General features: G+C 36.8%; 1 protein-coding gene across 4 annotated transcripts in view; it reads right to left on the bottom strand.

Annotated features, from left to right (window-relative positions):
• Positions 1-24,377, bottom strand: part of CAMSAP2 (calmodulin regulated spectrin associated protein family member 2) — an 80,725-nt gene that overhangs the window by 10,281 nt on the left and 46,067 nt on the right. For 2 of the 4 annotated variants that reach the window (XM_056497170.1, XM_056497171.1), the window contains exons 5-12: positions 23,625-23,657; positions 19,428-19,569; positions 16,206-16,345; positions 8,622-8,715; positions 7,474-7,567; positions 4,292-4,362; positions 3,727-3,796; positions 686-2,897 (exon numbers count right to left, since the gene is read on the bottom strand). In XM_056497170.1, the coding sequence (XP_056353145.1) occupies positions 686-2,897; positions 3,727-3,796; positions 4,292-4,362; positions 7,474-7,567; positions 8,622-8,715; positions 16,206-16,345; positions 19,428-19,569; positions 23,625-23,657 (2,856 nt within the window). The remainder of the gene's footprint in view (positions 1-685; positions 2,898-3,726; positions 3,797-4,291; positions 4,363-7,473; positions 7,568-8,621; positions 8,716-16,205; positions 16,346-19,427; positions 19,570-23,624; positions 23,658-24,377) is intronic. The other 2 variants (XM_056497173.1, XM_056497172.1) reach the window with 1 other exon arrangement.

The following is a 24,377-nucleotide window of genomic DNA, read 5'->3' as shown; positions in this document are numbered from 1 at the left end:
TTCTGAGCAAGCCAGGTGTTAGAACTGAGAAATGCTTCCAGACAAGCTAGGTCCATCTAGATATATGATACAAAATTTTGGTGTATTCTAAGATGGGAACAAGTCTAGACCACTGTCTTACAATATGCATTATAGTTAAAAGCCTGTCTGAATACAGCTCTTTAATAAAAAGTCTCCAAGGAGTGCTCCCAAATACAAACTTCAAAAGGGAGTCTCAGCAGACTATACTTTGTTAGCCGGCTAAGAGAAGAGAAAAAGGCTCTCCAAAGTGCAATTCAAAAATATGAATAATTTTTAAAAATGCAGGCTGTTATGTACTTCAAAAACTTTTAAATTTGGGAGTGAGGTGGGGAAGTGAGGGTGAGATGTGAGCACATTTAATCAAGATCACCAAAACATCTATTGAAAACAAATCTACATACAGCATGCATCTTCCTCACCAAGACCTCCAAGCACTCTTCCATAACTATGAATGGAAGGGGACACTATTACATGCTCAGAACTGTAATATAGTAGAATCTCACCACTCTTACGATGCCAAATTAATCAAGTCCAAAAGATAAGCCTGCATTTTTAGAGTTGCAGTACCATCTGCTTTGACTTCAATCATCAGCAACATCCACATTTCAATTAAAGATTCAAACAAAGCTTAACAGCTGATATACACATCCACTAGTTCTCTTACCTTAAAAAAGAATCCACAACACACTTTCTGGTCATCTTCAAACTGCTCTCTATCACTCTCACCTTCATATTTCTCAACAGACACCTCACTTTTTTCTGGTGGCTTCAAATCTGATAGGGAAACTTCAATTAAGTTAGCTGTTTTGGGAGCTGGAGGTGGTAAAATCGGTTGGTTTAGCTGATCTTCATTTGGAGTGAGGCAGACGGTTTCTGTGATAGGCTGAGATAATACTTCAGAAACATTAGATTCAATAGGCTTAATCTCCTTTTCCTCCAACTTCTGCTCATCCTGTTTTGGCAATTTTGGTCCTTCTTCTTTTGCTACTTCTTCTGTAGGCTTGACTTCTTTCAAAAGATTTCCCTTTGACTGAGGTTCGCTTACACGTTCACCATCATCTCCAAAGCAAACAAATGATCTAGTCTGAATGGGAACCTGACTGGGAGAAAACCTCCTCAAACGGGGCAGACTGTCCACAGACCGTGGGGCAGTCAAGGTACGGTTTAGAGGTGTTATTTTCAGTTCATTTGGCCTAGGAGTCCTTTGCATTTTAATGTGAAAAGAGGCATTCTTCCTGTTGGAAGATTGTGGAGATTGATGGGTAGAGCGAGGAGATTCCTGTGAGAAAGGTGCAACAGGAGCTGGAGTTCCCCCTTGCCTTGAAGAAGACTTAAAGTCCCGAATCTGCTTCTGAGGAGAAGGTTGAGGAGGAGAAATAACCCAAGCCTGTTGCTCTCTCATCTGCATCAGCATCTCCTGCTGAAGGGACAGACGTTGCATTTCTTGCTGTAGAAAGTGTAGGGAAGAGTTTAGTTTTTCAATAGATTTTGTATATTCTAAGAGATCTCCATCATTAATATTTTCTTCCGAGGGGCTTGCTAAATTCCATTGCTTTTCAGCATCCCCAGAAGTAGCAGGAGATTTTAACCATTTGCTATGAGAATTTTCTGGGTTTTCTTTTATTAATTCTGAAGTCTTACTAGTTTGGTCATCTGATTTCTGAGTTTCTTTTTCTTTCAACTGATTGCTGTCAGTGAATACCTTCTCATCTTCAGCTCCTGCTGCTTCCTCTCGGAGAGGTGATACCCCATCACCTTTCTTTTTCACAACATTGAGAAATGCTGTTCTTCCCATTTTCTGCCTCTGCTTTGTGAATGCAGCTTCAACTTTCTTCTTCTGTGCTTCAATAGCTCGCCTTTTTTCCTCTAGCTTCATCCTCAGCTGTACCATTTCAGAAGCCAGTAATTGTGTAGTGTCTCTCCCTTGAGGAACAGATGCCTCCTCGGGAATGTGGGCCCAAGCAACCATATGAGGAATGTTCAGCTCAGAACCTTCTGGTGTGGTTTTCTGAGAACTGCTTCCACTGCTTTTACTATCTGTGTGATTCAACTTCCTGAATTTCTGCTCAGCAAAGCTGGTCATTTTAACTCCTGAGCTCGAAGAAGCACTGCTGCCTGCCTGTGATTTAGTACTTACTGAGCTGGGACAGGGACTTAATTGATCTCTGTGACTGCTAGCCCGCATGTCATAGTCCTGGAGAAATCTAGATGGCTCTTCCATGTCAGAGTCCATGCTTACAGTATAATCTCTCAAAGAAGAATCCTCATCCATTGTCTCTGGGATATCTTCTGACGGGACATGTATTCCAGTATCCACTTCTGTGTTGTCAGTCACAGGACTCAGAGCACCTTTAGTGTCTGTGATTACATCTGGGGTAGTCTGATTTGGTTTAATGTTTGAATTCAAGATGCTCATTTCCCGATTGTGAAGAAAGAACCCATTTGTAATTTGGTCTGTCTGGAGAAGTCTGGGAGATTTTTCAGTGTCATGAATTATCTGCAAAGCCTCTTCAATGCTCGGTGTCTCAATCTGATTGCCAAAATCATCCAGAACTGCCCTGTTTTGCAGAGCCCCATTTGGAAACCTGTAGTGTCTGCTCTCATTGGCATTTCTTTGATTTGCATTAAGAGACTGATTGGCCTTTGTGTCTTTAAGAGGTGTCATGTCCCTTTCCTCTTCAATGTCTTGATTCTCCTCTTCTCCATTTACTGGTTTGAAGGACAGGTTTTTTCTAGAATGCTTCGGCATGCGGTTGATGTTTCCTGAAAGGCCTTCATTGCTCACAGATCTAGGAATTCCTCTGCTTGGAGTAGATACTGGAATGCTTTTCTCTTTGTCAAAAGGAATGTCAAATGATACTCCATGTAATGATGACCTAATAGAGATCAGAATAAAGAAAGTAACTGAGCAACTCATGGTTATTGATAAAAATAATGAAATGTTTGTATTTGCTTTTTAAATTATTTTAAGGTGGTAGTATTAAAGGCACTGTTAGATGTACTATATTTTACCTAGCTTCAAATATAATAAACATGCATATATTTTCAGATAGATATTTTTAGATGGATAAATAGATATAACACATTTTTTAAAACCATGACAGAATACAATGTAACAACGTTTTATTCAGACACAGCCAATGCTTTTCACTACTTTGGAACAAATTCTGGGCATTTTACGAGAATAGGAATTATCACCCTAGATCACAAGGAAGATGTGAAAAGACACAGTTTACCAGTCATAAACTCTTTATCTGTAGGGCATATACCTCTGTAACACCATTTTAACTTTGGTATATGCCCTACAGATTAAGAATTTATGACTGGTCTAACTGAAAACTAAAAGATTCAGCCTGATTGTTCTTAGCATCCCCAAAATAATACAAGCTTAAATGCTACTGAGATCATTAGCCATGTTGCTGTTACCATGTTTAATTCACTGTGATGAGTAAATATGAACATATTTTACACCAACAATTCAAATATCTGAAGTATACCTCTTCCAGTATAATGATTAAATTATTTATTTCTGAAGACTGTTTCCTATTAACCAATTTTTAATACATAACACAGTTTTATCTTTCTTTTTTCTACGTTTTCATGTAGCTTACAAGAATTCTTATTACAGGACTCTGAAAATCCAAACTACAATGGAGCATTTACTAGTACCCATACCAAAGCCCAGTATTTTGTAAGACTACTTACCTTTTTTCTTTGGGCCATGTCCCTACTTGCCCATCTACATAAGACATTGATGTGGACCTTCTGATGACTCCTAAGTGAAACAAAAATAGGACCCAATGTAACTACTGTGCAAAATGATTTTAACATCACCTCCTATTGCTTTGCTTCACTACTCAGAATACTGCAATGGCAAAAATATATTGAAAATACAACTAAAGCAACAAAGCCAATGTCATCCTGAATACATGTATCATTTACCCCTCATCCCTCAAAGAACTTAGTATTGCGTAAAATATTCTACAAATCCTACTAAAATATACCACAAATACTTTTAAGCCGTATCTTCCACATAATCAAAACACAGGTCAAAGTAAAAAAAAAACACAAAATGCATTTGATACTAACTTCCCACTTGTATATTTTATAAATTACAGAAGTCAATTCTGTAAATTAATTAATTTCTCATGTAAAGGTCTCCCCCTATTTCTGCATAAATGATGCTTGAATAAATACAAGCAGGATAGCAATTTACTCATTGGACAACATCTTGTCTCATTGCCTCTACCAGCTCTTTGTGAATTGTTACCTGGAACAGATGAATAAGGCTGCTGGGGTGTATGCAGTTGGTGAGGTGGTGTGTAACCTGGACTTTCCAATCTGTAAAGCAAGAGACATTAATTTAGGATTAATACATCAAAAGCCGCAATACAAAAGGACAAGGAGTCACCCTGTCTTTGGCCAAGACAAAACAGATTTATTTTTTGTGATGGGAAAGTAAGGGTAGTTCTCTTCTGGAAATACTAATTTATCAACTAAAAAGAGAGCACTGTAATAACATTGAATTGGAACTAATGCAGGTGCCAAAAAGTCAAAAAGGTATTTTTGATACATAAACAGCTACAGAGCTGCTGCCTGAGTTTTGTTAATGTGCTTGTCTCCTGATTTATTTCATGTAAATGTCTCTATTATAAGGTTCCATTTTTTTGGTTTGATTTCAGTAAAACATCTAAACAAATATGAGCAAAATAAGGCAGCTCCTACTGGCCTCAAAACTGAGTGATTGCAGCCAGTATCACATACTTTCCATGCATTTCTGTTTTCAGTTGCTTAGTTTGAAACTTCTGCTTTGTGTCTGGACTGCAACATGCACTAGAAGATAATAAAGAAGATTTTGTGACAGACATGACTGTATAAATAAAAAAATGTATTCACTACTAAAGAAGTAATTATAGAGATTTCCCGTTTCTACTTACACATACTTTATTTGGTTTACAGAGAAGGTCTGTAATTGAATAGCTGTGTTAATCCAGGATTAGGGGAACATAATTTAATGTTTTGATCAAGGTGCTTTTTCATGATCAGAACAAAGACACATACATAAAGACACATGGATTTGTATGTAAAACACTTCTAGAGAAGCCAGACTTCAAACACAAGCTGGATTAAATCCTTTCATGTTTTGAATTTTGTCCACTGAATTGAAGAGCACACTCCCAAACTCACATTTTTCAGTCAGAATATTTGTTTAGTGTTATTACATTTATATATACAGTATAGTGTAGAACTGTCTCTAAATAGTATTTGCAAAAAGGATAGTCACATCAATTTAAGAAAAATACAATCTACAAAAGCATCTTTTACAACTATATATTAAATTATTCTATATAGGTTCCCATAAATTCCTGGGTTTTTTGTGTCAATAACATTATACACTACAACATAGCTGTTTTAAATGGCATTTGAGATCCCTCTGAAAATTTTTTAATCCTAATGTCTGTAAGTTATCTTAAAAGAAAAGCATACTTTCCAAATTTAACCCTGCAGCCTGTGAAAATCTGCTACCACGAAGAAAATCTATACACTTAATTTTCCTTGGGGAAAAGACTGATTCTGGCACCAAGCCTGGGTTCCATGGCAACCTCAGACATCCTAACTGCTCACTGCCATAGTCCCACTCCCTCCTCTGTGCTGGCTCTGGCTCTCCAGCCAATCCTCTGAGTCATTTCAACAAGCTACAGTGACAGAACATTCACTTTTTCCAGCTGGATTCGTTTTTTCTGTCTTTGTGTGCTGAAATGGCAACTCAAGCACTCAAGGGGGCAGGAATGCACAGATGGGACAGAGAGAAAGGCCAGGAGGAGCACAACATCCTGCAGTCAGGTCCAGGGAACCTGCAGCCCTTGTGTTGGATTCCAACCATCTGAAATTACTTTTTGGGCCCCTCCTTTGTCCTGCAGTGATGTATGATCAAGTTGGATTAAATACCCTGGATTATGAGGAGAGATACAGCAAATGGCCTTGGGAACCCCTGCTTCAAAGGACATGTTCGAAACTACTGGTTCTTGTTCTCCTGGCTTATATACTCATTTTACATGAAAACAGAATCATTGTCTACAACAGAAACACACTTTGGATACACACAGGGAAAAGATGTGGATTTAATTGTAGTGTGAAATATTGCTTCCTTATTAAAGTCAGCATAGATTACAAAACTATTAAAAACGTACTAAGGAACCTTAAATCTCAAACCCAACCTCACCTGCCTCTCCAAAAGCCCCATCCAAAAACAACAGAAAAGGCTAAACAAGATTATCTGGGTTGGAAACCAACCATTTGCTAAATATCCAGTTAAAAAGCTAATTTTATCTTTCTCCTTCAATAAACCAAAATAAAAGCCCCAAAATTATAAATGTATTGTAACACTGTCTCTCATTCACTAGGTCCAGATCAGATCACTGGAAGGCTTTCTTCACCTCGACAAAAGAAAGATTAAAAAGAATGCCTAATGTACAATTTATGTCCATTATCATGGAAAGAATAGGTTGGAAAAGACCTTTAAGATCATGAAGTTCAGCTGTTAACTCTGCCAATGCCACCACTAAACCATGTCCGTAAGTGCCACATGTACACATCTTAAATACTTCCAGGGATGGAGGCTCCATCACTCTCCAGGCAGCCTGTCACCAAACTGGTTTTGGTGACAAAATTTTTGCTAATATCCAATCTAAACTTTTCCTAGTGCAAATGGAGGCTATTTCCTCTTCTTCTATCACTTTTTCCTTGGGAGAGGAGACCAATCTCCATCTGTCTTTCTTTCAGGTAGTTGTGAAGAGCAATTAGGTCTCCCTTGAGAAATTCATCAAGAGCTACAGAACATTAGGGAAACAACATGTTTCCATATTGCTTCCTAATGTGTACCAGTAATACTAAAAATAATGTTCTTATCTTGTGAGGTTTATACTTTCTTTCTGATTCTCCTCCCCACTGGGAGGCAGTTGGGGGTGGGTGGGTAAATTAATCACAGCATAAGTATCTATTTTTACCTATTTGAATTTCATGGTACTATAGTAACATAACCAAATCAAACTAAACCCATCACTCTGTTATCTCAGTTTACTTTCACTATAACTTTTGGAAAATTCGCTGTGAATTCCAGAAAAGCAGCTCCTTCAGAGCAGACCTGGTTAACAGGTCCACTTGAAATTGAAGAGGACAAGGCCATGTGACACTGCTGTGCTGAATACTGAGGGTTTTGGACACTGATAAGGGAACAGCACGTTGTCCAAGTTAAAAACATGAACAAGCAGCCTGCCATGCAGCAGGGAGGGAGGGCTCAACTACAGGATACTGCACAAAATTCCACAGATTGAATCTGTAATTTAATCACAGAGCTCTGCAAAAAGTCAAAAACTTAAATTAAAAAAACTGTTTGATTTTGCACAGAAAGGAGGAGATTGTGAAACAGTACTAGTGATTCTCTGACATTACCTGGCTACAAAGTCAGAACCAGATGGACCATCCACATAATTTCTTCTATTAGCATTCAAGCTGTGAGCAGAAGCTGCATCTTTTGCAGGTTCAGCTGCCAGGAAGAACAAAGTTCAAGTTATTATAGTTTAGTGTTCAGTTAAATTACACAGTAGAAAAGCTGTCCAAAATAATCTGAAATAATGACTTTCAATGATTTAAAGAATTTTCATTGATTCCACTATTTAGATTAAAACTGTCATTTCATTTCATCTTTAGTCCTCCAAAGCTCCCATACTGGCACTAATGAAATAAATGGAGACTGACAAAATAGACTAGAAAAAGCAAGCAAAGAACTAATACAGAAAAAATAAACTAAAAAAGAGCCACAAAATCAAAAGGAAACAAACAGTTTTACCAAAATTTGTTCTTCTGGAAGAAATGTTTCTGATAAAAGTTCTTCTTCCCAAACCCTTAGACTAACCAGAAAATAGGTTTTTTTGTCACACTCTAAACCAGTTAGCACTTACCTAAATATTGATATCAGATTTGTATGTGCTATAAAGCATAAAAATGAAGAAAAGGTGTAACAGCCACCCAATGAAAATCTCTTCCTAGTGCATGGAAAGCCAATCACAGCACTGCTGTGTGAACATTTCAGTCACCTGAAATGTTAGTAACCTGAAAGCAGTCATTAACAGATCTCAAGATCTATTTGAAAGGTGAATTTTTAAATTTGAGAATTTCTGATGGAATATGGTACCTTTCCACTGGGTACAAAATGCAATTTTACAATTAGCTCTATATTCACTTTGCCCAGATTTATGATTCTTTCTCTTGGTATATTCTCAGCAACATAATTCTTCAGGCTAAATTCTGTTCTTGGTTTCTTATTATATTTGTAATTCTTGCATGGGCACAAATGGATTCGAGGCTTGTTTAGGTCAGGAAAATTTGCAAGTGATTATACCACAACAAAATCTAATTATGATTTATGAGATGAGATGAAGATTTACAATGAAGAAAGAGTACTCCTCTCCTTCTTTAAGGGGGTTGTACACTGCCAAATCCTGTTAACTAAAATATTCACTGCATCTGTGAATACAATGGCAATTTGTACACATACATATCAAAACATGCATATTAAGGCCAATCCATAGCATAATTACCTTGGGGATGCACAACAACACGTGGTTGTACAAATGATGGTTTCACCACTTCAAACCACCAGAACAATTCTGCCATGAACACCATGTAATTGCTCTACATGAAATAAAAAAAAAAGATGGAGAAAAATTGATGTTAGAACATAAGCCTGCAAATAAACAGATTAAGGAGCATTTGGGAGATGCCTCTGTGTTTCAACCAATTTAAAATCTCCACTTATTTTACAATCTCCATTATTTTTTTAGAAATAGAGACCAGTACAACTGATCTGTAACACCAACACATAACTTGACCAGATTGCAAGTGATTGGCTCGAAACATTTCATAACAAGCATATGCTGGAGCCTGATGTCTTGCAGGGAGGGCAGAGAGGAGCAGGATGGGTGGAAAAAAATGCCTGCCAAAGATCAGCCACTTCCATAAAAAAATAGCAATGAAAAGCCCACTGCAAGGCTAGGCAATGCTTTTTTTCAGAGATTTTTAACATAGAAAATTATAGCAGTCCTTTGTTTTAGTACAGGAAGTTGGAATCTGATTTTGGCTTTTGTGTTAAGTTTGTGCTTTTTTCACATTCATGAAGTTCTACCCAGATTTCAAGTCTTTAATGCAAAACAAAAAACAGCAGCAGTTTCTTGACTGCAGGATAGAACAAGGTTTTAGCTCCAGAGGTTTATGCACTGCTGATACATATGTACCTACTGTATGTACCCATTACACAGCTTTGAAAGACACAGTGTGGGAGCCACCAGATTAAACAGAAGGGGAAAAACAGATGAAAAGGAAAAAAAAAACTGGTGACAAACTGCATCAACAACAACAAAAGTCAATAGAGGATAGCACTGCAGGAGCAGTTGTTTCTGCTGCAAGAGCATATGAGGAGTGCAAAAAGCCCAAAAGGTTATTGACTGTGGAGGCTGAAGAGTTCAGAGGCCAAAGCTTCATCTTCAGTGCCACTTCATATCTAGAAATATCAACTGAATGACATCAGCAAATATCCATGTTTGAGCTGGCTCAAGCAGGTGCACAGATCTTCACCACCATTCTTACAAAGTCGGAAGATGTAAACAATGCTTGTACATTAAACTGGGAAACCATAATTAAACAATTTTTTCAATGAGTTTCTCTCAAAAATTCAAAACAAAAAAGTCATTCTAATTCAAAAACAAATCAGAGACATTAAGGATAAGAATGCAATTCTAAAATAAATAGAATATTTACTAAAAAAACTTTGATAATAAATGAGATTATATCAATTCTGCATCAGTATATTTAAAAATATAATTTTGATTATATGCTTGACACTTTAGCTTCAGATTTATTTTTCCTGAAGATTTCTAACATGGATATACTTCAGCAAAGGGATACTCAGACCAAAAGCTACTCCTACACTGTACTATATGGTGAAGGAATCAGGCAGATGTTGCATAGTTATTACACACAAGTTATAAATAGAATAGGAAAAACCCCATCACTGTTTATCCAGCTTGACAGAACTGAATGAGGAAAAATGCACAGCAGAATTTTTTCTATTCAAGTAAATGTCAGGCATAGCATCACACAATGATTTCATTAGGAAGCTTAGACCAAGAAAAAATCAGATGTACTTCTCAGACAAAATATGTTTAATACTACAATTTCAAAATATTACAAATTCTCTCTGAATATCTCCCCTTCCCTCTCCTTAAACTTTTATATTTTTAACTCAATTTTTTAGTAAAAAGTTTAATCGTAAAATGTTCTAATCATAGCTTTGTCCCCATCCAAAGTAATATTGCATTCAGATACTCCAATTTCTCATGTTTATGTTGAAATGCTGCATTTCAACAAAAAACAGACACACAATAGTGTGACTATTTTATGAAGGACAGATATTCCTTCTGAGAATATCTTCTACGCAGTCCTGAGCTGCTGCAAGACTGTTTGTTTTTCTAAAGCCACCAAAGCAGTATTTACTGAACTAAAAATGAAAGTGCTGCACAGCCCACTGAGAACAGAGGCTACTTTAGATGTCTGATGGTGAGCCATCATGATGGAAATCATGTTTTCACACAAGTTATTTTTAGTCAGAAAAGGACATTAAGAATGATCGAAGGGAAAGACTGTTGAGTAACAGATGAAAAACTAGCAGTGGGTCTATAGTAATGTTGCTATCCAGGACTCAAAAGAACGTAGATATGATTTCCATAGATTTTTGCCATATGATTACGGTGACAGAAATTCTAGCAGCTTGCCATATGATTATCACATGCACTTACAGTAATATTCAGAAGTAGAACAGTATTTTAACAGTAATAAAATCTAAGGAAGCTCTGAGCAGTCCAGGCTAGCTCAAGCCCCCTGAACAGCAGATGGCAGACTTGCAACTTCAGAGATCATTATTAGCTAAACATTTTCATTAAATTTAATTTCATTTAATCTCATTTAATTTCAAGTACTTCAAATAAATTATACTCTCCTAATACCTATAAGTTTTAGAATAATCACAATATCATATACACAAATGATACATATAATTCATCATCAGGCTTGTTTCCACAAAACTTGGGTGTGAGAGCAGCCATAGAGGCTTAGAATTTTTTGCAAAATGAACATAAAATACACTGTACAATTTTTACCATGATGCACATTAAAATCTCTGTTCAGTGGGCCAGGAAAGGTCGCATCCAGTGCAAATCCACAGCTTTTTTATTATACAAATGCCAACATAAAAGCTTCAAGCCTGCAGAAAATTGCAGTGTCACAAACTGTCTCAAGAAGGCCAGACTACAGCTGTGTGTGATCTAAGAGTGGCCAGTTTGTCCTCTGTCCTGCCACAGGCTGATAAATGCCACAACAATTCAGTTCTAAAATGCACTAAGCTTTGTTTCAGACCAGAACTGAGAGGGAAGAGCAGCTGACATCAGTGAAAGCAAACCACGCTGCTTCCCTTTAAATAATGAGTCAGGAACATTTGGTCCCTCTCAGGGAAAAACTGTCTCAAAAAACTGTTCCCTGGTTGAATCTTACATTTAATTCCTTCTCCTGAATCCTTTTAACCTGGCCAGATGGGAATGAAATGGCTGAACTGACTCCCACCATACATAATAAGTGCCTCACCAAGCACAGCCAGCTGCTCTCCCAGGTCCTTAAGGGGCTCCAGTTGCCAGCTGAGACTCAGGTGAGCAGCCTGGCTGGCAGTGGGAGGGAAAGCTGTGCAACACATGTGGACATTGTGCAGCCCTGAATTTCTAGGATGACCTATGCAATGTATTTGAACACTATTTTTCACGTCTCTGGTGCTGATTATAGCCTCTGCTTATGCTGTTTACAAATAGACACCATCAATGTACAAGTATTCAAAAGTGCTCAAGTGGAATAAATATTTTTTAATATAAATCAACCCTTCAGATATCATATACTCCTGTTCAATTTAGCAGTGGGAAAAAAAAAAAAAAGAAGTTCTGGATTTAAATCAAAAAAGATTTGACAGTGCAAATGTTTTTTCTACCAGTCTAGTTAGTAATAGTGCAAAATTAAGGTACTTATTCCAAGTGCTTAGCTGTGATTCTGCACAGTTTGGAGTCTGGCCCACATCTAGGTCAGAGGAACGCCCTTTCAGTCAAGATACAGCACTCAGATTTGCACAGACTCATCTCTCAGATTTGCGTCATTTCACATTCTGAAAGCTTTCATTCTGTAATAAAGATGCCTTCTGCATGAGCTTGAGTGAGCAGACCTACAGATCTCAGCACAGAGCAGACAGAAAAACAGCATCTGTGCTGAAGGACATGCAAATCCCCTCAGCACCGAGGCGGCAGAGCCCCGTGGCCCTGCTGAATTCCCAGGAACCCACAGGCTCAGAGCAGCAGGACTCTGCCAGGTCCTTACAGGACCAGCAGAACGTGCCCGTGTCAGCAACAGGCTCTACAACCCTGGCTGCACCCACAAGGGCAGCAGTTACTACATGCAAAGATTATATGTATATACACACCCCAAGGGACAAATTAACTCCTTGAGAAACTTTGTGCACATGTTCCTAAAGCCACTCGTGGGCCACAATGAGGCCCTGCTTCTGGGAGACCATGAGGCTGGGCTCCAGCCCAGGAAAAATGACCCTGTGAGCAAGTGATTGCTGTGTGTGAATAGTTATCTCTTAGTAATAACTGAATCATGCCACTGATAATGGCAGGTGAATCCACAAAAAGTGTTCTAATATGGTGATCTGAGTCTTACCATCAATCCTCTGTCAGTGAAGGGAGAATGTACAACATGTGTACATTAAATGAGTAGCAGAAATTTAGGATCACTATTAAAGAAAACAAAGCACACACCCACATATTTGTACAGGCTCAGGTAAAGGAATACAACAAAAGACAACAATTAACTGCCTGTCAATTGATGCAATGCCAAGTTCCTGGGTAAGCTCTCAAATCATGGCAAACACCAAATGACTCCAGTTGTCAGTCAGTCCCCTCCTTGACACTTAACCCCCTAAATGACTTGTTCTTAGATATGAAGTCTATGGCCCTACTAGAATCAAGTGGCAGAGAAGAACTTAAATTATCAAGAATATAATCAATTACAACCAAAGATGTGTTTTTTTAACTTTTAGAAGTAATTTCCATGTGTCTCATGTGAAATGGAGCATGTGAGATGTTTATTTTAATTCTTTCTCTTCAGTATAGTATTCTTATACTACAGTATAATATCCTTATAGTACTTATACATTCCATTGGATTGCCAAAGCACAAATGCTACACACCTCCTATTATATCTCAGTGCTAATCAACTGCTCAGACAAAGTAATAAAAAAGTCTTTAGGGTTCTGCAGGGTGGTTCATACTTCTTGTGATGGCACTTAATGCACGGTTTTCTGTTTCTACAAACTTGTTCCTTGAAAAGGCAAAACAAGCACATTTCAAGTTACAATAAAACAGTTCCTTCAGCTCTGTGTACTTTCCCAGATACAGGTGAAGAACAAGATACTTAAAAATAAATTCTGTCTGAAGATAAAACTGCTTACAGGAGAAGAGAAAAAAAGCAATCTGCACAACTAAAGATTCAAGATTTTTTACTATTTCCTCTTGTTAAATATGCAAGGAGGATTCAGAAAACATTGTGATTATTTTTATGTAATCACGCCCTACTTGTGTTTGTCTGCCTCAAACGAAAACAACCAGGAACCAGTATAGTCCTTGGTTGGTGCCCCAAGCATCCATGGAATGTATTGAAATATTTTTTTCTTTAATATCAGTAGCCCTGCTCAAGTGAACATCTTGTGAAGAACTTTACAAATATATTTTTCTTAGAGGAGAAGGAATAGGCAATAAACACATTAAAGCTGTCTAGAAATCCAGACAAAGCTTATTTCTCCTCTGTGCTAAACCAAAACTAAGCCAACAGTTTAATCTGCTGCAAAATCTGAGAGCCTCTATCAAAGACTCAGGATGCTGAAGTGAAGTCACTGTGTTTCTGTGCATTTTGATGGAAAAACCCAAAGCAGGCAATGTCACTTTGGTCAAGTGCTGCACTAAATTTCTGCGTCATGTCCTATCTCTAACATACATTGATGTAACGCACCAAGACAGTGCAGGGAGCCCTGGGAAGAATGTAAGGTACGTACTTTGTGCTGGATCACTTCAGAAGAGGTTCTGTTCTCTTCCTGCTCAAGAACTAGCAGCAAGTCAGGATACCTACTGTAATTTCTAGGACCACACAAGGCACAGCACTGTAATCCCAAAAACGCTGCTATGGTTTTTTTCTTGATGCTTTTTCCAGTAAGATATCAGCAGTTGGTCTTTTTTACTTTTTCTGTCACCACTATGAATGTAAAAGATTTTTAAGCCAAAAGCACTGTGGCACCTACTGTGCAGTATGAGCCACTCTGCAAACAGACAGGAATTTCCGCTGATTAACAAAGACACCTCTGTAAATCCTAAGACTTTATACTATGTACATTTTGTAGGCTGAGATAAGAGTAGCTGCCACAAACCAGTGTAATTCAATGTGCAATATCTGAAATATCTACTTACAAGCTTTTTTGAAGTGACAATAAAATTTTTGGAGAATAAACATATTTATTAAAACTTTCTCTAATCAGATGAACTGGAAAACTAAGGAGCTCTTTTAACAATGAATTTATTCTTAAAGCAAATTAATTCTTAACACTGGAAAAGCAGAGTTTACAGCACTAGCTGAAGCTTCCATGCCAAGTTTTAGAAGAAAAACTTGGCAGCCTTGCTTTGTAGCATTTACATCTAAATAAGCCATGCCACAGCAGCTTGTAAAAATATGGTCACAAAAGGGCTTTCTCAGATCTAGAAATACTCTAACTCTTTGAAAGAACTCTAAATCCTGTCTAAAAACAGTGCTCAGAAACAGCAAAATCACTGAGTATGCTGCACTTTAAAAGTGTAAAGTCTGATGCATTGGGATACTGACAAAATATTTACTATAGGTTTTTTTTTCTTTTTTCAAATGAAGTTTCTTAGTGCATATTGGCTTGAGAAATAATTCAAGCCATTACTATAAAAATGGTATGACTGATTGTCATGAATCAAAACATGAATAATCAATTGTGCATATTCCATGTGTCTGTAAGCAGAGAGAAACCATCAAAATGCAGAGAAGAAGTTGTACTGGAGACCACTGAGTGTGGCTGTAGGATATGAGGTGCAGCCAAGGCAGACTGCAATGCAGCAGACTTCACCAGCATGTAGGTACATCACTGCATGTGAAATCTAACAGCACCAAAAGCTGACTGAAAGCAGTCACTACACAACTTAGCATACACCAAACAAACCAGCAACAGCTAAGTAGTCTAGACTTAGGTCCTACTGCCCTTACTCACCCTGGCAGCTCATTACTTATTTGAAAAGGATTGAGTTCAACCCTACAGGAGACAACAAAGCTGTATTCAAGCTCTGGCCTCTGACTCTGCTTGTGAGATTGCTAGAAAATCATAAAAGCAGTGAAATGACCCAGATATTTAGAAACCAATTACATTACATCTGCAGTGGATATGCTGACTTCAAAAAAATAATATTTCATTCCCTAAAGGCAACCCAACAAGAATCTTAAGCAAATGAAGTGTGTTTTATATAGAAGAAAGTCTTAGTAAAACATAATAATGAAAAATTAAATCTACAATCAGGCAAATCATTCAGTTGCTCCTTTTCTTCCCACACACGGCTTAAAGAATTACAGAATAATGCTTTATTTTCCTCTTTCTAAAAGATAAAAATCTTAGATTGACTGAAAACACCTAATTGTTTATTCAAACAACTGGATTTGTTGGAATTGTGTTACTGCTTATATTTGGGGCAAAAAGCCATTGGATTTTCCAATGAAATCAACTCAGAATTTTACACTTTTGCAAAAGTGAAAGAGCTTTAAGATTAACACCCATGAAATTATTGCGTATACAGAAAAGAGTAAGAACAGTGAGTAATAATTCCATAAACAACAATTTCATTCTGCTGAAATTTGTTTCTTACATGCTGTGTCACAAGAGAACCCATACAGCAGCAAAAAAAGACTAAACATGTCATTAGCAAAATAGTTCTGTGGATGTTGCTTGCATTTTTATTTAACTGTTATATTTTTACCTTTATTGAAGAAGCTGCATAGAGCATGTCCTCAAGACTGAAATGGCAACACTGGTTGAGGTATTCCTGACAAAATTCTTGAATCAATTGTAGATTATATAGGCTGTCAGCCAAAGACATTGTATCTTTCAAACAAATATCTAAAAAAGAAGAAAAGAAGCAAAGATTAGATACAACTACATATTTGCAAAAAAGTGCTTTTTGGCTTTTACAGATTCAGGAGCATTTACTGGAAAATTTCAGACATAATTTCTGCCCCACCCCTCCCCACCAAAGACTTTTATTTTTCTTAGTCAGAAATGAAAGAAATTATTTATCTACATTTTATCTTTGCATTTCTAAATATTTAGATATTTTTGTAAAATTGAATTTTGTTTTTCACCGTTGACAAGTTAATTTGTTTCTGTTTTGCCTTTTGTTGCCTCTCACCCCAACTATTTCCACATAATGAAAAAATACATTTAATCACTACAGATTTTCTATAGAGCAACAGCAGTAAGAAATATACACGTTTTTCAAACACTTCTCCATACATATTAGTTCTTTGTCTTTAAACAGGGACTCAAGTACATTTTAGTATCAACAACCTGGATGTTTGCAAAAAAACCAGCCTGGTCTATGGTATTTGTGTATTCAGATATTTGAGATGAGGTTTTCCAAGGAGCTTGAAGGCTATTACATGAATTATCACTCTCTGTTTGAAAGTGCTGTTTAAAGACAAAGAAGTGGTGGCTGTGAACAGACTTGTATCGTTATACAGTATTCTCTGACTACTATTTAAGCCCATATAGTCTCTCTTGTCTTTTTATGACTGCTTCTTGGAAAGTTAAGTAGCAATAATAAGGTCCATGAAAAAAAGATAGTCCTCTTAAAAGACAGGACTGAAGAGAAGAATTAAATGTACTTCCAGAGCATGCATCAGATTTTATTCCTAAAGCAACAATGTATGACAGAACTCCACATAAGTTTTGAATTGCTAAGAATAAAAGGTTTCTTCATGAAAGGAATCTACTTTGATACCAGCAGGATAAGGATTCCCATACTGAAGAAAATCAGACACAGTCCATAATTCCAACCCCACAGATGATGGTCAATAAGAAAACATGTTTGACTAAACTGACTGAAATGAGATTAAATTCAGAAATGCAAAATGTGAAGTCATACATTTGAATCTAATAAAATTCTAATGTGATTCAATGATTGAAGGTGATATAGAGCAGGGAGTTATCATGTATTAGCCACTGTAAACATGTGCCTTTGGCATCATGCAGCTATGGAGAAAACAAACATCATGCTAAAACCTATCAGAAAATTTATTTCCAGCAGTGACAGAGAAGCACTGCACAAGGCAAGAATGGGATGTCAGTCTGGATTTCTCTGTACAATTAGAACCATCCATAGTCAAGAATGATAAACCCAAATTGGACAAGTTGCAGAGGAAGGCTATTGAGGATAATAAGGAGAATGGAAATCCACTTCACCAAGGGAGCCTGAAAAGGCTTGGTTCAGTAGCCTGGGCTAAAACAAGAGGAAGAAAACAGATCAAAAATGTGTACATCAGATTAGAAGCTATTAAACCAAAGGATGCTGCTGCAAGAACAACAAAAGCACGTAAGACAGGTTACAGGCAGACTTAGGTGCAACACAAGAATGAAATTTAAAATCATATAAAAAAGGAAACTATACAACAGTGGGTAAGAAGAGTACAGATTTTCAAGATTTTGACAGTTTCAAGATAGAAAAAGACAAATTCATGAAAGGGATTATATAATTTTGTCCATAGTCAACATCTTGACTCAATGGGATTCCTTTCTAGTTCTGTATTCCTTCAAGGAAACCTAGATTTGAAAGTGAAATGAAGACTTAATGAGAAGAATTTATCTATTTCAGACTACAGAGAACCATAGAATACTTTCTACTTTTTTGTTAATGCATTTTTAAGCATTTTTTGCATACGTATTTTTATTACCTGCCTTCCTCAGTTTCAATACAGAACCAAATCTCAGTAAAATTCAACATGCATCAAAAATTATACTACCTAAGTACAGGGAGGATGATAAAGTCTTATTAAAGTGTTTCCAGTTGCTTTGGAGTACCTTTGAATTTACTTCTGAGACAATGACATGCACATTTGTATCTTCAGGGAAGAAGATGCCAGGATACCTAACAGGAATATTAAACTAAAGCTCCAAAGATGACATGTGCCTTGCCATTAAAAGCCAGATGCTGGAGGAAGGTGCTGGTCACACAAGACCTTTCAGACTGTCTGTGTTCTCAGCCATGCTGGAACAAGACAGAAGTACCAGGTGTTACCCCAGTCAACACCACCCAAGTTTTAACTCTTCCCTAATCACATATAATAGTATGCATTTGGCTACAATGTTTATGCAAACTGAAAGCTCTATTTATCAAAATTCTCAAGCTGCAGAAGTAAGGTGAATGAATACATATTTGTGCCTTTCATCTTCAATGCCTACTGTGCTTGAAGCTGTCTATAAAGTGGTTGTGTATATGAATTCCAGATTTCAGCCCTTACCAAGCTCTAAACCCTTCTTCATATTCCTGGATTTCTCAGAATGTTTCTGCATAAGTGTTCCCACGACATCAAAGGTATCATAGAAAGAACACAGGCAGAAAATGATGGGTGTTAGCTGCCAAGACATTTTACAGCTCTTAGTTGCCAAGAGGAAGGTATAACTTTACCAGGCTACTGAGCAAAAGAATGAGATGAAGCTGCTCATCCTCACAGACAATTGCTATTCTAGAACAGCATGTCACTAATACATTCTACACTATACATTTTTGTTTACTCTATAAATGATCCAGGTAGGTCTCAGGTGAACTAAAAGCACAGAATACAGAGCAACTATTTGCCATGCAGTGAAGCTACACAGAGCCTAACTCTAAACTCTTCTAAGTTTTATATCTGTAAATGCTCAGATTCACAAAAAGCACTTAAGCTTTAAGAATAAGAGTTTTGCAGATAATTTCAAGTATGTTTATTTTAGTGTGACAACATAAAAGCAAGCACACCAGGAAGGACATCTGGGCTCCTTTTATTTAAAGGTAAAATGAAAAAGGCACAAAGTTTATATTAAACCTGCCACATTAAAAAATGCCTGCTGTATACTGCATTTAAGCACCTTCCTTCACACAGTTCCCAAATACAGACATTTAAACTTTTATGGCCCATGTGTACAAGCCAAGAGATACCAGACATACCCTCCAGTTTAATGATATCTGGACAGTAGAAGTGGATCAGGGCTGCTAGAGCACAACCATCTGTACCATCCTTCAGCAGATTCTCCACCAAGGGAATGCAGGGCAGCTGTTTCAGCAATGTTTGCTCCTTCCGGTAACGAGCCTACAGTTTGAAATAGAGAAATTTAGAGAAACAAAGGCTCTGAAACATATGAACAAACAAATTCATGCTGTAGATTTTACACTGTTAGTGAAAAAGCAGTATTCAAGAAATAGCTGAATATTCTCAGTATTCTTTTTCCTAACAATATTTATGTTATGCTACATTTCAAACAGAATAAATCATATCTAAGACAAAAGGAACAATGCTAATACTGAGCTTAGCCTTCAAAATTACAAGGTTTTGATGATCTCTCTACAGCACACTAAACTAAATAACATTCTATACCTGAATTAAAATTTAGCAGTCATTATTATGCAATCAAAAAATTATCTGTGTGCAAATACAGTGAGACAAGTCCTTAGCTAGCGCAACTTCAGTTTACTGGTAAGTCACATGACTCTGACCTAAGTATCTTGCCCAAAATCTCATTCATGTAACTGACTTAATGACAAATTCAGAAGTAAGGAGATCTGCATTTTATCAACTCCATTTTTATTACTAGCATGTGTCACTATAAGCAGTCATAAACATATGTCACTCATAAACATAGAGAAATCTTAATGGTGAACTGTTATGACCATGCAGTGACCCAGCAACAAATGGAAATATTTAAAAAATGAAGTCAGCATATAAAGAGATCATTAGGTTAGGATACTGATATAGCATTTATCTGCAGGGAATATATGTTCAATGGGTTTCTTTCTTTTTGTGTGTGATAGGAGAGGAGGGCTTATTGAAAAAACGGACTTAACATCATTCCCATTTTTTTTCCATTTCTTCCTGGGAAAGGAAACAGAGGTGGAAGAAAGTGGTATAGATTTTGTTAGTATTATTTACTAAGACATTTTAAAACAGTAGTGAAGGGTAACTGCCGTATTCATACCACAGAACTACTTAGGAGTAGTAGAGTGTTTCTGAGTTAATCTCATGCTATTTAAATGCACACTGGACACACACTGGACTACAATTCTCCCTGAAGGGTCTCTCAGAAGTCTTTGTGGAAATCACTCTTCCCAGCAAGGCCAAAACTGACTGTTCCTACCTCCTTCTCTTCACCTTTTGGCTGTGCTGGAGCAATTGCTGATGGAACTGTACCAAAACCATTGGTCCAGCTACAGCAACTCTCTCCTCCTTTGTTTCTGCAGTGAATGAGTACGGATGGAGGTTTTATGGGTGGGGTAGGAATTGTTGAATGCATTTGTGCATGCAAAAATATCTGTGGAACCACAGACTAACCCTGAGGGCTGTACTTACTGTCACTGGATTTCTGTCAAGGATCACATGGGATTATTTTAGTGAATGTCAGTGTCCCCTAACTGGCCTAAGTAAAAGCCTAATCTGGCAACAGCAGCCACATCAGCTCTAGAAACATAAAGGGCTTGCATTTGGCCCAGAGAACTTATACCGGAAGCAATTAATATTAAAAAAAAAACCCCTAAGACTTAGTTGCTATTTCATGCTTTTAGTGTAGTTGTATTTGTGCGTCAAATACACTTTATAAAAACGAAAATCCCATTTTTGTGTGCTAGAGGAAACATTAACACCAAATAAAAATTGTGTTCCCTGTTACATATTATTAACATTTTTTCTTCATGTTCGTAATACTCCCTAGTATCTCTAATGAAATAGGCCAATTATTATTGCAGTGAAAGTTAATGACAATCCAGTGACCCACTATGATGAAAATGCTCTGAGTTTAGAATTCCATCTTATTATGTCCACGAATGTTCTCCTCAACAAGGTTAAAATTAACTATGAAATACCACAATTTAATTATGATTAAGCATCAATAATGGTAACAGATACAGGATACAGATGGTCTGAACATCATGATCCAAGAAGCTCTGTTTAATTAATATATTTTTTGAATAGTATCTTTGGAGTATTCAAAAACTTGAAATTGACAATATAGTGGTGTTGTACAGTAAATCCTGTGAAAAAGTACACTGCACTTTGATGATGCCTTCACTGGCCTTAGGCCACCCATGCTAGAAACTGTGTCATATCTTTGAAGTGGACATAGAGGATTTAATTCATTGTAGAGAATGCCAAGCACATTACTTCAGGAAAGATAAACTCATATAACCTGACCTGCTAGGTTCATTAGTGTATGGCAGGCATCATGTTTCTATTTGGTTAAAAAGATAAATTATACTGAAAAAAATGAAAAGCACTGCACTGAATGTACTGCATTTTAAATAAACTTCCATTTGAAGAAACTATTCTCATCAGCTGCAGTGTTTGCTACTAAATGCATATGCAACAATGCAAAAGATGAACTTCTACATTATAAAGCTCTAGAGTTAATTGAAACAGAAATGCTAATATAGGCATCTTGTTTCTGAGATCCTAAACCATCCTGACTTAGCATCCTTGAGCTTATTCCACTTAACCTAGTCTAGGTATAGTCAAAACACTTGCCTAGAAACAAGGTCAGCGAAAGATGAACCAACCGCACACCAGCTACTCTGTCCTAAGTGCTTGTGTGTATTCAGAGCTAATCATTAACAATGAATGCTCTTACACATTTACCATACAGTAGATAACATGTTATAAATGTACTTAACAGTTTTTAGCTGCCTCTATGCTGAGGAATATCTGCCACTATGAAATGTGCTCTGTTCTAAAGGGAAGAGACAGAAGACTGGCTAAAGCAGAGCAGCCTGAGTTTTATAACTTGGAGTTCGACTGTATCCCTACTGAACTAACACCATCAGGTAATATAAATACCACTAATTCAAGCTGTTTACAGATTATTGGCAGGCAAATTGGAGTTAGCTTCTCAACAGATTGAGTATTTTAGAACTGAATATCATTTTTATGCAAAGGAAGATACTCACTAGTAAACCAACACTCGAGACAAAAACAGAACACATTCTGAGACTGTTTTCAAGTAGCCTTACTTTGACAAAATAAGACAAAAAAAAAGTGATATCATGATCCATCTTATTTTTTTTCTTCATTTTCTTCATTCCAATTAGTTACACTACCTTAATTCCAAAAGAAAATTAAAGGGTTGTACTGTGAAGAGCAGAGTATCTGTGTGTCACAACTGCGATAGATAGATACCTTTACAGAGCAATTGCACCCAGAGACTGTTAGGAGTCTGAACACTGCTCAGGCTGCTGGACACAGTATTTTTAAACTACTTTTCCAGACACAGAGTAATTTTTCATGTTGCCTACATGCACCTGCCTTGTTAATTTCAATTTCTTTTGCAATGTAAGAAGTGTTTCATTGGTTATGGCAACGAACATCTGAGGGACTGCTAGATCAATTATTTGGTAATCTTCAGAGCAATGATAGATGGGAATTAGGTCTTTGGAATTCAGATCAGAAGTATGCAATTCTGCATATACCTGAACAGCTGTTCCCAGCCAAACTTTGCCAAATAAACAATCTGAATGTACATCAAGTGTGAATTCCTACATGAAGAGGAAAGTAATGATAACCCCAAGGTGACACAGCACAGAGAAAACAAACTATATTATTGCAGACATGAAAAGCTATTTTTTACTTTTAGTGAAATTATAATCTCAAAGTATGCTGCTTTGGGTCATTTTGTGTGGGGAGAGATTAATAGCAGTCTTAAATCAGCTAAAAAAATGGGGAATTCTAGTTGAATGAAGTAATGATTGCATATGCTTAGAATAAATAAGATTTCAGATTGCATGTAGCATCAACAATCAAAAACTACTTCTGTAAGTTTCTTTTTAAAAAATAATTGGTATCAAATAGCATGTTTACTGAAAGTTTATGAAAAAATGGTTTTTAAATGTTCATTAGACATGTGTTAATAACAGGTAGCACCGCTCTGTACAAACCCACTGACTGCCTGAAAAGTAATTCCTTGTCCAGCATCATATCTCATATTTCTTTTGCACAGATTACCTTGCAAAACAGGCTTCTGCAAGTATGCACTCCTTTGCAGGGCAATCTCTTATAAAATTATATCACACAGATAAATGAAATGAATGATTAGACCAGCATGACATGGACAAAGCCATTCCCAAAATAAGCAACTTGATCAAAGTGAAGCAGTTGGGCAAACTTACAGGAACCAGTTTCCAAAACCATTTGGTAGGAGACTTCAGAGGAAGCAGTAGGAAAAAAGGATAAAAGCAAAAAGCAAAGGGGAAAAAAAAAAAAAGGACATTTTATCAGATTTCATAAATTACTTTTATAAAGCAATTTTCTTTAACATTCTCAGTTTTGTATAACAGTGAGTTGTAATTTAATGGCAAGCATAAGTGCACTGTAACCTCTGCATATTGAGCTAATTAGCAGCAATAACACTGGAGAAATATGTCTGCACTCTTTGTAGATCAACATTATAATTTTCCCACATGAACAGCTAAGATTGTCAGATCAATGCAGTTTTATGAAATGCTTTCACACATCTAATTGTACGCTACATATGCAATCCGACTGAAGAATTCATTTGAGACTTGAAGTCATGATATCACAAGTATCAAAATGAACTCCAGCAGCACACATGGGGAAGCAGGGAAGCTAAAGCAATGAAAAAAGGGATAAACACACTGTAGTACAATACACCCAACTGCAGTGAAGCTTGTGTTAGTTACTTCAAGCCAAACAGTAACATTCAACAATATTTTTAAACGATCATATGACAGTTTTCAGGACAACAAGAGGTACAGGCAGTTATATTTTTACAATGACAAATCACATTAGCATCAGCTGCATGATGTGCAATGACCTGAAATGTAGATGGAGTTTTGACTACTGGCAGAGGAATTATCAGAACTAATACATAAACCTCCAAACTCATACACAATCAAAATATA

This window comes from Oenanthe melanoleuca, chromosome 8 (genome assembly GCF_029582105.1).
Source record: "Oenanthe melanoleuca isolate GR-GAL-2019-014 chromosome 8, OMel1.0, whole genome shotgun sequence".
In the NCBI taxonomy this organism is placed as follows: Eukaryota; Metazoa; Chordata; class Aves; order Passeriformes; family Muscicapidae; genus Oenanthe; species Oenanthe melanoleuca.
The sequence above is the reverse complement of the archived record's forward strand: the minus strand, read 5'-3'. Positions and strand labels throughout refer to the sequence as shown.